The 14,347-nt window shown below is 37.0% G+C and overlaps 1 protein-coding gene across 1 annotated transcript in view; it reads right to left on the bottom strand.

The window, feature by feature from the left end:
• Window positions 1-14,347, bottom strand: part of LOC150076249 (plexin-B-like) — a 705,969-nt gene that overhangs the window by 78,349 nt on the left and 613,273 nt on the right. The window contains exon 31 of the mRNA XM_090387297.1: window positions 1,137-1,303. Within this exon, the coding sequence (XP_090243423.1) occupies window positions 1,137-1,303 (167 nt within the window). The remainder of the gene's footprint in view (window positions 1-1,136; window positions 1,304-14,347) is intronic.

Raw genomic sequence — 14,347 nt, 5'->3', positions numbered from 1 at the left:
ACCACAAGCCCTCTGATAGGAAACTGGAAGCATTAAATCAACAGAAAGGATGACAGGCCAGAATAACCAAGACTGAATCATCAATAATATCATCCACATGAGAGGAAAAAAAAGGAGAGAAAAAAAGACCACCTCATTATTTTATACATTTCAGCTGGCAGTAGTATCATAGCAAAAGTTATGCAGGTACACAACAGCCATCCAATCTCAGAATCTATCACCATAGTGCTCTTAAAATTCATTTGTATATTGGAAAATCCCACAGAAGACTGGGGGGGGGGGAGAAAAGACCTTGTTCTCATTGGCAACTTGCATACTCATATCCCATTGGCCTCAGTACCAATGGGATTATAAACTCAGTACATGTGCTCTCCATTTCCAGCAGTTTTCATCAATCCAGGAGCCAATTCAATAGGTAAGGCTACTCTGTTTTCCTGATGTTATTAACTGAGCTTGCACTGTAATTTGCTGTTTTTTAGCAATTATTTTTGGTAATTTGAAGTTATTAATTAATTGTTCTTTTAGCACTGTAAATTACTATTTTCTGTTGTTATTTACTGAAATTCCTCTGAAGAAATTATACTCGTATTCTATTATATAGGTATAATACAGTTAGTGGTCAAATGTAAGTTTTCTTTTCACTCCTATCTTCCCCACCTTTCACCATAAAACTAACTCAATAGTTTCAGTAACTTATTTATATTATGTAATTTTGTTTATATATAGTTATATTAACTAATTAATTTCTAACTTCAGCTATTATTTTAAGCCACTCTGTAGAACTCCTGATGAGCAATAGCAACTTCTTGAAATGTCACCAAGCTGTTTCATTAAGGTAAGTTAATTATCAATTAATTTTGTAATATATTTTCAACAGCTTTTCATGTGGTAGATTAGTGTTACTTACATATCAAAAAAGATTTTTCTTTTAAGTTTCAACTTCCAGCTGGTAGATGAAGTTGAAACTGACTATCATATCCAAGAGTAGATAAAAAAAAAAAAAAAAAAGGACAAAAATCTCTGACTCTAAGATACTTTTTCTATGTGAGTGTATATTTAATTTTAACAAAAAAATCATATCTTGAATATTATCTGTTTATTTTTAAAACACAAAATGAAAAATTCTCTTTGCTTACCTTAGTTGAGAGAAGACGAGTTAAATAAACTTCAGGAATGGCTTTATGGCCTTGCTGTCCCCATATGTCATCTGGCTTTACCAGGTGCCAGTAAGAAACACTCATATCACAGGAATCCAAAGGAAACAAACTAGGCGATAAAGAAAGGCTTGTAGCTTGCTCTGTGCCTGTCGATAATAATATAGTCATATGAATAAATGTATGAATAAACTTCATAGTAAAATTTAATGAAATAGCCTCTCTTTATTATGAAACTTAAAACATTTAATGAGTAGTGACAAACAAACAAATATACTTCCCCATACTTTTACACTATTGCAATGTATGTCTTCTTTACAGAAGATATACAAATAGAATTAAACATGGATAAGATAAGTAAGTTTCTGATGGTATGATCCAGAGTTATAATTCTCAATATGTTCTATATTAATATCACTATTTTTAAAAGAATAAGAGAAGTTTACCTCAATATGATACGTAGAACACTTCCGTATGATACTCTCAAGAAATTAAAATGCAAAACAATTAAAAAACCGAAAATCTTACATTACAGTAAGAAATAATTAACAATAATTAAAAACAATTTAACACAATTAAAAATTAAGTAAAATTAATTTAACGAAAAAAATTGCAAAACGATTTTCCTTCCTTTCTTCATTAAATTAATTTTTTACTTAATTTTTAATTGCATTAAATTGTTTTTTAATTGTGTTCATTTGATTTTTAATTATTGTTAATTATTTCTTACTGTAATATAAGATTTTTGATTTTTTAATTGTTTTGTGTTTTAATTTCTGGAGAGTATCATACAGAAGTGTTCTACGTATCATATTGAGGTAAACTTCTCTTATTCCTTTACAAATAAGTTTCATGGCACTAGTCATGCTGGACACGACATTTGGCCACTGAAAATATTTGTTGCATGTTAATTGTTAGATGATTAAAAATCTGAATTTTTCTCCTACCTTTCTAAAATATAGTCAAACTTTATTCAAAATATTTTGGAAGTGAAAATTTATTGTTTACTTGGAATTAAAAATGCAAAGACCCTGTCAGGCTCTGCACAATTATTTACTATTTTTGCTTTTGCTTCAATGTGATAGTTTCATTTTCACATTTAGCCTTGATGGTAGTTACATCTTTAAGTAATTTCCACATCAGTACACTGTGATCACTGTCACCCAGTGATTTTAAAATGCTATCAGCAAGAATGAAAAAAATAATAATAAAAATAAAAATAATTTATTAAATTAAACATATCATCAGTATAATAAACAAGATAAAATTTTATTAACATAATAATAATAAACTGACATTAATGAAATTTATTCATGCTACGTTGAACACATACACACAAAAGATGTCAATTTCTGTATGAGCAAGGAAAGTATATAAACAATCAAAACTAAAATTACTGTAACACAGAGTTTTTCTCTCTGTGTTACAGTAATTTTAGTTTTGATAATGAATCCAGAGTGCACAGGCCTCTTTAATCATATATAAACAATGCTGAGTTAAAAAAGAAAAAAGCTGAAGAGAGCATGCAAATGTTCTAATAAATGGGAAGACACCAAGTTGTAAGAAACCTTTCTACCTTAAAAGCTTAAAATATGAAATAAGTGTCATCTGCACTAGAAACAATTCCTATGCAGTTAACAAACTGCACCACAAATGATTTCAGCATTTAGTCTCATTCATCCCTTTCCCAAAACCCATCAGAAAAGTCATAAGAACCCTAAAAAAAAAACCATTATAAGCAAGAAAATGTTTTAAACAGAAGTTATTTCATAGGACTGACTGTGTTATTAGCAGAAATGAGCATTAACAATAGGAAAGCACTATAAGAAAGAGTGTTATAATGTTAGTTTACTGTATATGCATACTTACAGCAAGAAGGGTTAGGTGAGGTGCCTCCGTAGCCAGGTGGGCAGGAGCAGCAGTGTGTAGCACACGCTTTTTGATTAGACCGGGGTTCGAGCCTGTGACCACCAAATACGGAGGATGCGAAAAGGTCAGGGAATGACCACCACATATCCCCGGAGCAATATGGCCTTAGTTGCTAATGCTCCTAAAAGCCAAAGAACAAACAAACAACAAGGGTTAGGTTGTTGTTGTTGTTATTTAAAAGCTATTGGCGCAAGAGCAGCTTAGGCTATAATGTGCCTAGCCTACGTAGGAGAGTTTCGTAATCAGCATTTTTTCACTTTCCTTCTTGTCGTTTAGGACAGAACCAAGATTCTGCTATACAGGGTGTCTCAAAAATACACGGCAAAACTTCAGGAATGAGTTCCTCATATGTAGACAATAAAAATATTTTATATCAACATAGTTCCAGAAATGCTTGGTTCCCGAGTTATTAACTGGAATGTCTTATCTCCTGCAGGTGTTTCCTTCATCACAAGGTACTGACAGAATCTGGTAGTTTTCCATTCTGACCATTTACTCAAATCAGGAGCAAGCGGATATGCACTTTATGTTTGGTTTGGCAGACGGCAATGCTCTGGAGGCTCGTCGTTTGTACCACGAAAGGTTCCCAGAACAAAGATGTCCAGACAGGAAAACGTTTGAAGATATCCATTGCCACCTTTGTGAACATGGGACCTTTACACCTCGTGCTGCCAACAGAGGATGACCAAGATCTACGACTGCTGAAGTAGAGGGTGGGCCAACTGCCTGGCCTCCACGCTCACTGATTTAAACCCACTAGATTTCTTCTTGTGGGGCCATTTAAAGTCATTGGTGTATTCAACTCCGGTGCTGATGTGGAAACCCTGCGCAATCGAATTGTGGCAGGTTGTGACAATAAGAAACATGCCAGGAATTTGGCATCATTTTCGTGAGTCCATGAGACATTGATTTGAGGTCTGTATTCAGGCAGAAGGTGGACATTTTGAACAATTACTATAAGGTGATGTGAACAGTTAAGTGTCATAGACAGACCTTCAAAACTCGGAAACCAAGAACTTCCGGAACTATGTTGATATAAAATATTTTTATTGTCTACACACGAGGAACTCATTCCTGAAGTTATGCCGTGTATTTTCGAGACACCCTGTATATATTCCTGTAGCTTCTCTATAAATGGTATACTATTAATTTTATATGTTTTGAAAGTATCCAGTTAACTTAAGGAAGAAGAAAACTTTGGTTCTTCTATGAAATTTTCGACAGTTCACCATGAAGTGATGTATAATCAGTGGAACTTGACAGTTTTGGCATTGAGGGGGTCTTCAAGCTCTGAGTAGGTAAGAGTGAGTTATATGTGTATGCCCGATTCGCAATCAAGCGAGGATCACTTCTTCCTGTCTATTCGATCGGAAGCTAGTAGGCCACGGTCGAAGTGTTTCTTTAATTAGACGAAGTTTGTTGTTAGTCTGATCTAGCCAGTGTTGTTGCCATTGTTTTATACTTTGTTGGATCAAGGAATTATAATCTGTATATGGTATTGTGTGAAAGGCATAATCAGAGTTGGAAGCTTCTTTTGCTGCTTTGTCTGCTCTTTCGTTTCCAGTTATTCCTGTGTGGCCTGGGATCCAGCAGAATCTGATATTGTGATTTCTTTGTAATAGCTTTGATACCGAATATTGGATGTGTTGTAGGATTGGATGTCTTGTGGTATTTGCATTCTGCAAAGCAATAACAGAGCTAAGCAAGTCCGTGAAAATTATGCTGTTCGCTATCTGTTTGTGTTTGATTTGGTTTATGGCCATCGAAATGGCTTGTAATTTGGCATTAAAAATACTGCATGCTTTTGGGAGTTGTTGGATGAGGGTACTAGTCTCAAAATGAATCGCAGCTCCTATATAAGTCTCTCTTTTAGACCCATCTGTATATATGAAAGTGTGATGTGGTTATTGTTCTTTGTATGCTGAATGTAACTGTTGGTAGTTTATTCTTGATAGAGTAGTTTTCCCCCAGCTTTGGAAATACATGGAATATATGGGTTGAACTACACCCCATGTTCTGTGCAATCACAGTAGCTACGGTGTCATAATTAAGCTCTCGGCTTAGTAGTAAATCTTTCAGACAGATGTTGGCAGGTAAATTCATTTGTGGATGGGCTTGGTATATGTTTTCCCAGTTATATGAAAACAGAACCTCTCTATTTGGATGATCGGTGATGGATTTTATCTCGATGGCATAGTGTAGTAGCAAGTTCTGTCGTCTATGTTGTAGTGAAGGTTCATGAGCTTCTGCATAAAGGCTTTGTATAGGTGAAGTTCGGAAAGCTCTTCCAAGTGCTGTATGGAGAGCACTGTTAGTTACAGTGCTCTTCATATAGCACGTACATCTCAGTGCACTTGGTTTCGCTGAGTCATAAACAGCTACTCTGTAATCTAGTTTGGAATGAATTATTGCTCGATAAAGATTGAGAAGTGTATATTGATCTTTTCCCCACATTGTTGCGGAAAGAACTTTGAGTATGTTTAATTTCTTGAGGCACGAAAGTCTGAGTTGTTTAATGTGTTCAAGGAATGTTAGTTTCTTATCTAAGTTGGTTGTTGGGTTTTATTGGCGCATTAGCAACTAAGGCTATAATGCGCATTCTTATCTAAGAGAAGTCCTAAGAACCTTATACTTGGTACCACTGGAATCATATGTCCGTCAAGTTTCAATTCAGGATCAGGGTGTAGGTTTCATTTTCTACAGAAGCGTATACATGCTGTTTTTTGTGTGGAAATGTGGAAGCCATTTGTTTGAGCCCATTTGCTTATTTTGTTTATTGTTCCTTGTAGCTGCTGTTCTATACATCGCATATTCTGAGAGTGATACGAAATACTGAAATCATCAACATATAAAGCTGAATTGACTAATAGTTAGTAGAACTAGAAAATAAATAAAAGAAAGGTGTCTTTCCTTTCTTAGGAACCTTTGTGCTGATACCTTTCAGCAACTGTATGTATATATATATATATATATATATATATATATCGCCTGAGAAATCGCCTGATCACTAGAAATGCTTGGCACTCGGGGGCCCAAGGATTAGGGAATGCGGAATAGGAGTGCAACATATCATTAGGAATGCTAAATGCTACTGAGGTCACTATATTCCGGGTTAATTCCTTTGGACTGAAGAAGTGCAAAAAGATTTCCTATTCATAAAAGAGGGCTAAGGTAGAAAAGAATGATTATAAACTGGTGAGTTTGACTTCTTTGGCAGGCTAGATAAAGGAATCAGTGATTCAGGATACAATATAGGTAGATATTGATGAACTCCTAAAATGAAATCCTTTGGGATTTCATGTTAGTAGTTCATATTAGGAGTTTCAATCTGAGAGGTCATGCACAGGTTTGTGAAGAGAGTCTTACCTGAAAAATCTGGTTAATTACTAGGAAGTTATTCAGGAAACAATTTCAGTATTGTACAGCTGCCATGTAAGAGGCTACTATTGTAATGGTTGGTGGCATTACTATTGGTCAGGTTAAGCAAATCAGGAACTGGCTGAGTGAAAGGAGACAGAGGATACTATTTAGCGAACATTGTCCAGTATTTTTATGTTTTATTTTTTATGAGGACCACAAGCACGACAGATACGAGTATTAGAACCTATAGTACTTAGTACCACGCATGGATTGAAGGTTGAGAAGATGAAAGAAGATATTGTTGATATTAATTAGACTTGAATTTCTGAAGACTGTAATTTTCAGGAAATATGTATGAAGGGAGGTTGTTCCAGAAAACAGGAATTCATGAATAGATGAGGAAAAAGAAAAGTGGGTTCTGCAAGTTTGAAGTTGGACAGTAAAAGGATGTTGACTGGTTGTGGCATAATTTTCAGATGGTTTGGAAGTGAGAGCAAGAATTACAGAAGACAATTCAGAAGAATGGTACCCATGGAAGTATCTATAGAAAAGGCATGCAGCAGAATGTCTATGAGACAGAGAGTGGAGAGACTTTGTTAGAGATGAGTCATTAATTAACCTAATTTGAAAGGAATCTGAGAGAGGTTTTGGGGGCACCGCCCCAGATGTGAGAACAATATTCCATTGCAGGGTGGATTTGCAATTTGTATAGAGTGAACAGAGTGAAAAGAGAAAACCCAGTTTTTTAGATGCAGAGAAAGCAATATTTATAATATGCTTACACCAAGAGAGATATTGTCTAGAAATCAGAGTGTCATCGAAGATGAATATAGGAGAAGAAGAATCTTTTTTGCGAGATATAAGATAGGATTGAGTTTTAGAAGGTTGAAATCAACTAAATTATCTTTGTCCCACTGGAGATCAGCATTTAAGGAATTGGTAGCAGATATTTGAGAAATTGAAGCTGTTTGTGCAAAGCAAGGTTTCTCAAACTGGAATGCAATGTGCTATCATCAGCAAAATTATGGATAAGATTTCCAGTCAATGGAAGATCATTATTATATGAGCGGAAAAGCGTCGGAGAAAGAGTTGAACCTTGTGGAACACCAGCATTCACCACCAGTGGAGAAGTTAGAAGACAGAGAGTCATCTACCATGAACCGCAGTGAGCAGTCAGAGAGAAAACTGGATACTGAATTATAAAAAAACAGTTGGCAAACTGTAAAATGGAAGTTTATTTAGAAGACCTTTAGACCAAACCTGATCAAAAGTCTTTCAAGAGTAGCTGCTTGAGTTTCACCAATCTTTTCCACTGAATTTTTCATAGATGGGCAACATAAGCCAGAATATCACCAGTGGATTAATACTGATGGAATCTATACTAGTGATCATTGATCAGATGGGAGGTTTCTAGATCTCCATTACTTTAGAGAGAGTAGAAGTGCAATGGGATGAAAATTGGTTGGAAGGGATTTGTCACCCTTTTTCGTAACTGGCTGGATACGAGCAAATTTGCAAGCAGAAGGGAAAATAGCTTTGGAATAAGAAATTGAAAAAAGGTGACACAGAACAGGAGTAAGCTCAGGAGTGCAGGTTTTGAGAACTAGTGGAGAAATACCATCAGGACCTGGAGCCTTCTTAGCATCGATTATTCAAAATCCTTCTGACATTCTTTTAATGCAGCAGTTCCTGTCTGCTTAGATTTACATAGGTATATTATTTTAAACTACAAAATGTAACTAATCATAAACAATAAAGTAAAATAAAATTAAATAAGAGTAAAGAATTTTCAAAGAAAGAAACCACATCTCTCACAATTCCTTATAATTAGTTTACTATCTTACAGTATAACATGTTAAATAAATCTGTTTTCCATACTAGATTTTTTTTTCATTCTCAAGGATCATTGTTATGTATAGGTACTTTTTTTTTTTTTTTAGAACCTGTAGTACTTAGTACCATGCTCGGGCTGAAGACTGAAAAGATGAAAGAAGACACTTGTTGACATTGGACTTGAACTTCTGTAGATTGTAATTTTCATTAAATACTTATGAAGGAAGGTTGTTCCAGAAAATGAGATAAACGAGGAAGAAGAAAAATTGGAATTGGTTCTGTGAGTTCGAACTTGGACAGTAAAAGGATGTTGACTGGCTGCAGCACGTGTTCAGACTGCTTTGAAAGAAAGAGTGGGAATTATAGAAGCCAATTCAGAAGAACGTGCCCATGCAAGTATTATATAGAAAAGGCATGCAACGGAAACAGAAAGTCTATGGAGACAGAGAGCGGAAAGACATTAATTAACCTAACTGCCCTCTTTTGAATGGAATCTAGAAGCCTGCGAGAGGTTTTGGGGGCACTGCCCCAGATGTGGAAACAATATTCCATGGTATGGGAGATTTGCGATTTGTACAGAGTGAACAGCTGTTTGGAAGAAAGGTTTCGCCAAGAGCGAAAGAGAAAACCCAGTTTTTAGATGCAGAGGAAGCAGTATTTGTAATGTGCTTTATGCGAAGAGAGATTGGAAGTCAGGGTAATCCCCAAGATCTTGCCTAGAAATCAGAGTGTCATCGAAGGTAAGCACGAGAGCAGAAGAATCCTTTTTGCAATATATAAGACATGACTGAGTTTTAGAAGGATTGAAATTAAGTTATCTTTGCCCCATTGGAGAATTATCTGAAGGTCAGCATTTAAGGATTTTGCAGTGGATACTAGAGAAGTTGAAGCTGTTTGAGCAGGGCAAGGTTTCTCAAACTGGAAGGTGACCTTCAGATAATTCTCCAGTCTATTTCTCTCTATTTCTCTGCACAATTGCTCATTATACTCATCAGATTCATTGTCTATAACACACACCTACTCTCATTTTTCTTTTCCCAGTGCTTATGTCACACCAAACAGACTCAACATTGCATTGTCCACCAACATCAATTGGATGCACAGCCTTAGATTTTATGTGTCTCTTAACTAACAGCATAACCCCTCCTCCCTTCCTGTCTTTTCTATACTTTCTATACACATTGTACTCCCCAAATTCCAATTCTGCACTGCTTATGTTGTGTGACACCACGTCTCTGATATCCCAACAATATGACTTTGATGTCTTGACTAGCACTTCAAGCTCATCAAATTTATTAACTATACTCCTAACATTGGTGTACATGCAAGTATACATGCACCTGTTTCTACTCTTAGTTACCCTAACACAGCCCATGTATTGACTTGTTCCACTATGACTCCCAGCAGTCATGGAAATCCCCATTGCCTTGCTTTCCAGGCTGCTGCTCAATTTCATTTCAATAGCAGTTTTTCGACTCACCTAACTATACAATATACAAGAGGAAAAGAGTGGGAGAAAGAACTGAATCTTTGGAGACACCAGCATTCATGGAGAAGTTAGAAGACAGCCATCTACCATCACCTGCAGTGAGCGGTCAGAGAGAAAACTGGATATTCTATTACAAAGAACAACTAGTAAACCATAGGATGGAAGCTTCTTTAGAAGACTTTTATGCCACACACGGATCAATAGCCTTTGAAATGAAAAGAGCAATGGCTTGAGTTTCACCAAACTTTTCCATTGAATTTGTCCATAGATGGGTAGCATAAGCCAGAATATCTCCAAGCACGATCAATAGCCTTTGAAATGAAAAGAGCATTGAGTTTGGTGAAACTCAATGGCTTGAGTTTCACCAAACTTTTCCATTGACTTTGTCCATAGATGGGTAGCATAAGCCAGAATATCTCCAGTGGAAAGACAGACAGAATCCATACTGGCAATCGTTGATCAGATGAAAGATTTCCAGATACTGTAGTTTAAAAGTTGGTGGTTAATTGATTTCTCCATTACTTTGGAAAGAGTAGAAGTAATCACAATGGAACGATAATTTGATGGAAGGGATTTGTCACCCTTTTTAGGAACTGGCTGGATATGAGCAAATTTCCAAGCAGAAGGAAAAAAAATCCTTTGGAATAAGAAAGTGAAAAAAGACTTCACAAAATAGGAGTAAGTTCAGGGGCACAGGTTTTGAGAACAAGTGCAGAAATACCACCAGGACCTGGAGCTTTCTTAGCATCAGATTCATCAAAATCCTTCTGATGTCCTCTTGACTGAAGACCACAGGAGGCATTGATTGTAGTGTACTGGGAATGGTTTGAGGTGATTTACCAAGATCATCAATACGTGAGTTGGAAGAAAAATAGGATGCTAGCTAGGATCCTCTTGACTGAAGACCACAGGAGGCATTGATTGTAGTGTACTGGGAATGGTTTGAGGCTATTTACCAAGATCATCAATACATGAGTTGGAAGAAAAATAGGATGCTAGCAGGTCAGCTTTATCATTGGTTGAAGTGGCGATAGAATCATCTGGATTAGACAGAGGTGAGAACAGAGATGAGCAAAAATTGCAGCCAATAGCTTTGGCAAGAGACCAGAATGCTCAGTTACCATTTGGACAAGAAGCAAGTTTTCTACTCTTAGCGTGTTCGAAACCTGGTAGAAGTAACCCCAGAGAAACATACCAACTGTGTGGTACTACACTTAAGGTGGTAGAAAATGAAAAAGACCTGGAAGTAATTGTGCAGTCAGATATGAAGTTTTCTGAGCAATACAGACAGGCTGCCAAGGCAGGTCATGGGGTTTTGTCAATGATATATAGGAATTTTGCTAGCAGGGAGAAGGAGGTGATTGTCCCTCTGTATAAGGCAATGGTCAGGCCATGACTTGAGTACTGCGTACAGGTCTGGAGGCCTCATTTTAGGAAGGATATAGATTTACTTGAGCATGTACAGAGAAGGGCAACAAGATTGGTGAGGAGAATGAAGGGATCCTCTTACCAAGAGAGGCTTAAGTTCTGCAAATTGTAGTGGTTAGAGACTAGGCACCTGCACGGTGATCTGATTGAGGTATATATGGCCTTGAATGGGTTGAGCACGCTGAATTCTGATGGGATCCTTCCACTTGTTCAGATTACGAACCTAAGGGGGCATAAATTCAAATTAAGAAAAGACAGATGTAGAATAGATGTGCAGAAATTTGCCTTTAGCCAGTGGGTGGTTAATTGCTGGAACAAACTTCCATCTGTCGTTGTAGAAGCTGACAGGTTAAATAAATTTAAGGAGAAACTGGACAGGCATTTGGAGGGAATGGTGTGATTTTTTTTTTTTTTTTTTGGCTGATGCTGCATAAGCTCATACACTTGCATCACATGCCACTACTACTACTACCTGTTTGGACTGATTCATAACTACTTTACAAAGTACAGTATAAATAATACTTTATAATTTTTATTATTACACAATGTTGTTATAAAAATGTAGTACTGGAAATATTATATAATAAAAATTCAGAAATATTATACGATTTCAGAGAATATAGGCTTAGTGGATCGTAATAAAAAATATTATGTCGAAAGGGGTTCACAATAAAAAAATATCATGTTGAAAGGGGTTTGTGAGTCAAAAAAGGTTGGGAACCACTGTTTTAATGGAAGGTCACAGGAGGCATTGAATTGAGTGTACTGGGAATGGTAGGAGGCAGTTTACCAAGATCATTATATATGAGCTGGAAGAAAAGTAGTATGCTAGCAGGTTATCTTTGGCTCAAGTGGCAATAGAACCACGTGGTTTTTTTGACAGAGGTGGGAATATAGATGGGCAAAAGTTGTGGCCAATATCTTTGGCAAGAGACCAGAATGTTCAACTACCATTTGGACAAGAAGTGAGTTTACTCTTATCCTGTTCTAAATCTAGTTTGGACTGATTAATGACTGCTTTACAATTGCCGCAAGCTTTGTTTTGGCAGATAATGAACCTGGAGATTTTGATACAACCCAATTGCAATACTCAACATTCTTATCTTGAATAACCTTAACACTTTTATTGGAAAATCAAGGTTCAGATAACCGAGAAGATTATAAGGTGGAGTGTGGAATAAAGAATTTCATCCCCAGGAGAATAATTTCATTGACATAATCTAAGCAGATGTTGACATCAGAAGATTTGAAACAGTAATCCGACCAAGAAAAAGAAGAAAAGAAATCTCGCGGATCATCTCATTTTGCATTCTTGTAATGCCAAACAACACAAGGTTGAGAATTGCCACAAGAGAAAGGCTCTAATTGCAAAAGACCATCATCAAGATGTGATCTAACATATCTAGAAGGCCGCCCACCTCAACTGTGTACTTAGAAGGGTTTTTTTTTTTTAGAAAGAGATCAGGTATGTTGGCTGCATGGTTAGGATTGTCTAGTATTCTGGTAGGTAAATGAACAATCTGTGCAATATCATTAATAATTGCAAAAGCCTCATCATCTCAACCAGTTAGGTCTGTGTGAATAGAAATTCAAGCCAGCTGGAGTTGTGAACAATGTTGTGAAAAATCATCAAGGAAAATTAACTCACTGTTAGGAAAGTTGTATTGAAGAGAGTCAAGTTTTAAAGAGAAGTCAGAGTTTCAACTGATTAGTGGAGTTGGGAGAATGACAGCGACAACAGATGAATTTGACAGAATGTGGTAGAGAGAGATTTTAAGCCAAAGAAGGTCGAAAAGAGGACAATACAAATTACTAAGTCTCTGACAGGGAATATTCAGAGCAGGCTATATCAGAGATTTTAGACTCACAAGTACCATCTTGGAAGCAAAAGGAATCATACAGCAAATAAGTTGGATAAAAGAGATAGGCTGTAATTGAATCAACTGATAAAGTACATGGGGTTTGCCAGATAAGTGGAAATGAACATCATTGAGATTGGAACTGAGACCATGTATATTTGTGAAATAAATGAGGAATTATTTGGGAGGTTTAGATCTTTCTGTAGATAAGTTTGTTCTGTTAGTTTGACAATTCACGATGTATTCAGTAAGAAAAGGTGGGAGAGGACATGCTGTATGAAGTAATGAAATTCTTAGATATGGTGTACACATGGCAAGAACATACCCAACTCCTTGACAACACAAGGGTCTTGACAATGCCCTTGCATACACACTACTTGAACTCCCTCCAGTCACTATCTGGCAGAGTAGAGGTAGCGAGGTTATAAATTAGTTGATCCGGAAGCCTCCCAGAGAGTTACCAATGGTTCGGTGCAGTGGACTATCTATCAGCTTACCTGCAAACACCGTTTTAGAGTTGTACCCTCGAAATGTTTTTTTTATTTTTTTTTATTAGTGTTTGGCGCATCGGCTTCTGTGGCCATAATGCACCTCCCAAACCTTTTGTATTTTACTTTGATCCAAGCCCGAAGCGGGATTTGAACCCGTGACCTTTGGGTTGCCAGGCAAGCACTTTACCCACCTGGCTATCCCGATCGGCCCTCGAAATGTAAGGAAGATTGAATCTCTCCAGGATGTCTATCATAACTTCAAAAGACATCAATCATACTGCATGAGGAAGAGATTGGAATTGCCAGAGCTTTGCTCTGGCGAATAAACATGGATTCCACCACTTCAGGCCTCCAAAGTGAGGGTATTGCACTGGTTGACGAATCATCTACCATTTGGTACTGCCTGGTAACACAAAGGGGTAGCATTCCTCTGTGTGGTGTGGGCACCGCACCTCGACCCCTGATTACATTGGTTTGCACCTGGGTGGTCACCTCCAGTATACTTTGTGCCATATTTCAGGATTTGTACATGGGGCTTATATCTAGTGTTACTAAAAGTCCATCATGTATGTGCAAGCACAGACCAACCAGACTTTGCTGAAATTAGGTCCACTTGACTTGTGTCACCCGAATTCAGTTGCATCAGCATTTTAGACTCCCAAGTAGCAAGCTCGGCTTGACATACTTGAGAGAATGTCTATGACAGCCTCAAGGACCAAGCATGGACTAGTATAGCAGGAAGGTTTACTCAGGTAAGGTTACCAGATGTCTCCAGATTTGATTACTTGTTCCAAGAAATTATTT

The sequence above is a fragment of the Mastigoproctus giganteus genome, chromosome 13 (genome assembly GCF_048544385.1).
Source record: "Mastigoproctus giganteus isolate SK-2022 chromosome 13, ASM4854438v1, whole genome shotgun sequence".
Classification (NCBI taxonomy): domain Eukaryota; kingdom Metazoa; phylum Arthropoda; class Arachnida; order Uropygi; family Thelyphonidae; genus Mastigoproctus; species Mastigoproctus giganteus.
The sequence above is the reverse complement of the archived record's forward strand: the minus strand, read 5'-3'. Positions and strand labels throughout refer to the sequence as shown.